Source organism: Galeopterus variegatus, unplaced genomic scaffold, assembly GCF_000696425.1.
Source record: "Galeopterus variegatus unplaced genomic scaffold, G_variegatus-3.0.2 Scaffold11, whole genome shotgun sequence".
NCBI lineage: Eukaryota > Metazoa > Chordata > Mammalia > Dermoptera > Cynocephalidae > Galeopterus > Galeopterus variegatus.
The window spans coordinates 568254-571341 of record NW_007726122.1 but is presented as its reverse complement, the minus strand read 5'-3'; the positions used below and the strand labels follow the sequence as shown (position 1 = coordinate 571341).

At 41.4% G+C, this 3088-nt stretch overlaps 1 protein-coding gene across 1 annotated transcript in view; it reads left to right on the top strand.

Annotated features, from left to right (window-relative positions):
• Positions 1-3088, top strand: part of FRMPD1 (FERM and PDZ domain containing 1) — a 100625-nt gene that overhangs the window by 46594 nt on the left and 50943 nt on the right. Inside the window, exon 2 of the mRNA XM_008587135.1 lies at positions 1032-1136. Within this exon, the coding sequence (XP_008585357.1) occupies positions 1036-1136 (101 nt within the window). The 5' untranslated portion in view covers positions 1032-1035. The remainder of the gene's footprint in view (positions 1-1031; positions 1137-3088) is intronic.

Sequence of the window (3088 nt, the reverse complement as noted above, 5' to 3'; positions counted from 1 at the left end):
TTTTTTTTTTTTTTTTTTGTCATTTTCGTGACCGGTAAGGGGATCCCAACCCTTGGTGTGGTGTCGTCCACACTGCGCTCAGCCTTTGAGCGCACTGGCCATTCCTATGTAGGATCCGAACCCGCGGCGGGAGCGTTGCTGCACTCCCAGCGCCGCACTCTCCCGAGTGTGCCACCGGGCCAGCCCTCAAGGATATATATTCTAAAGAGATCAAAAGCATGGTGCAGAACAACATGTATGGTGTACTATCATTTGTGTTAAGAAGAGGAAATATAAAATCTATATTTGTATTTGTTTATATAGGATAAAGAAACTCTGGAAGGACAAATAGAGATTAAGAGCAGTGGTTATGTTTGGTCCTATGAACTGGGACGGGGGCAAGTAAGGATAGAAGAGAGACCTTTCATTGCATACATTTTTTGTGCTAAGAACAATTAACATGAGACCTACCCTCTTAGGACATTTTTAAATGCATAATACAAGAACTGTATATTTTTTATAGGCTGGTGTTGAATTATACAAGTGTTGAATTACTACCTCTTCAAAAATTAAATGTAAAATATTGAGCAAAAGAAGCAATACTGAAGAATATGTACCATGTGACTGAGAATGCTTCCATGTGCATGCAGTTCCTGATGCAGGCAAAACTGAACTGTGTTGTCCAGGGAGGCACACATACTTGGGGGAGGGGGACAGTGTCACGCAGTAAGGTGTACTCGTATTTCTTACTATGGATCACAGTCACAAAGTTTCAGTAATCTTACCTATTTTACTCTCTCATCCTTGTGTTTAACTGCTTAAGATACAAAGCCAATCTGTTTACAAGACTGTGGACTCTTTAGGGCAGAGGGTTGCAAAGTTGTTCACTCTTTGAGCAACCATTTATGTTGATTTCAGATAAAAGGAAAACACTAGTTATTTGATCAACATGTCTTTAAAATGGGCAAATACAGGAAGCATCATACTGATTTGTCAGAATCCTCTTTACAATATTTTGGTTAGCTTCTTAAGGTCACTCTTCTTCCTTTTAGGTAAATGGAAGAGCTGGAGACCAGTTTATTTCATACGCGGAAAGCACACAGAATAGAACAAATGGTGGCAAGATGGCTTCGGCGCTCTCGGGACAGTTCGGCCCGGTAAGCTCCTGGCTAGCAGGGATTTCTATCTGTGAAGGTCTGGTGACCCTGTGGGAACATGTTTTGCCTGTGCTGGTAGCACCTTGGGATTGCTGTCTCCAGCTTGCTTTGTTCTTATACCATACTTGCATTGATGGAGAAGTGTACACAGGTCAGCAATTTTGCTGGAATGCCTTTCCCTTACCCCTGCCCCCAACATGTACTCACATGCACACAGACACACTCCTCACACACATGTTTACAGAGAAAAATACTCACACACAAATAGACACACAAACACACTCATACATACTTGAACACGTGCATGTACACTCTCTGGAGCACACACTCATACACACACTCTTTTGATCTCTCTCTCTCTCACACACTCCCCTCATCTCAGTACTTGATATGAAAGTCAGGCAATCTGTTGTTTATATTCTTTCCCTGTCTTTGTTTCCCATAGCTGTTCCTTGCAGTCCCTATTTCATTCTAAACAAAATGAAATCAAATACAGATCTGATTTGACTGCTACAAGAGAACTTTAAAATATGTTCTGTTTCGAAGCGTTCATTTTCTGTCTCAGATTTCCCATCTGGCCCTGCCACAGAGATGAAATATCACATGTCAGGTGTTTCTGAGACACATATTCTTCCAAAGGAACTGGAAACAGCTGTTCTCCTGCTGAGTAATAAACTTTGCTCAGCGCTACACTGCCCTATGGCCAAGTTCTCTGATCTTCACACACTGAGGTGAGATAAGACTGGTAAAATTAGCCCCATTTTACAGATGAAACACCGAGGCTCAGAGAGTGACTTGTATAGGACCACTTCCATCCCCTGCTCGGAAGCCTTTGATGGGTTTCTGTTTCTCATAAGATGAAGCTTAAACATTTTTTAGTTTGACATTTCAAGGTTCTCCATGATCGACCCACAATCCTGTACAGCTATTTGTCTTACTACTTACTCTGCTTCATTCATATTATGCTCCAGCTAAAACGAACTACTCATTGGTCCCCTATTACAAGCACCTCCACCTTTCCCTTTACTCCTTGGACCCAGCCAGGCTCCTGTGCCTGATCCCTTTCTCCCATCTCCATGTGTCCAGAACCCACCCACAGTTTAAGGCCTGGCTGAAGCACTGAGCTTATGTGAAGTTTTCCAGTCCACAGCCAGAATTAATCTCTCCCATAGTATTCGATTTGTAGCATTGGCATTGTGCTCTTCCTGGTGTTTTCACTTATTTGAACACATTCCTTTTCTTTCTTCTAGACCTGCCTTCTATTATGTCAGGGAAGGTGTTAGCCTCATCTCAATAGGCCAGAAGTGTTTGAGTTGCAGGAGCATTGCAGGTGGTCAGGTAGTACTTAATAAATGAATGGGAAAATTGCTGAGCACATTGTTTCCCGAAATGGGTTCTGCAAAACCTAGTCCTGTGTGATGCAACTCCACTACAAAACATTCTGTGGCCAGATATACTCTGGAAATGACGCAGCCTTTATCCCACTCCTGCCCCCCCACCTTAGTGATTCATCGTGCACATTGTTCCATAATGCACATGATATGAATTAAAGGCACTAACAAGTCCTGCAGAAAAGAGACCTGTTTAACTTGATGTTACCCATTGCTTCTTGGCCTTTTGGCTAAGATCAAGTGTAACTTCATGTTACCTAAATATTTAACCTTGGAACTCTCTAACATCCCACTTCTCTCACAGAATATAAACAGAAGATAACATAACATCTTTTTAGATGTATTTCACATACCATAAAATTCACCCATTTAAAGTATACAATTCAGTGATTTTTTTAGAATATATTTGTGTTTATACAGAATTGTGCAACTGTCATCACAATCTAATTTTAGAACATTTCAGTACTCCAGAAAGATACCCCATACCCATTAGCAGTCATTTCCCATTCGCCCCTCCTCCAATCCCACGTAACTATTAACTACTTTCAATTTCTATTTTTT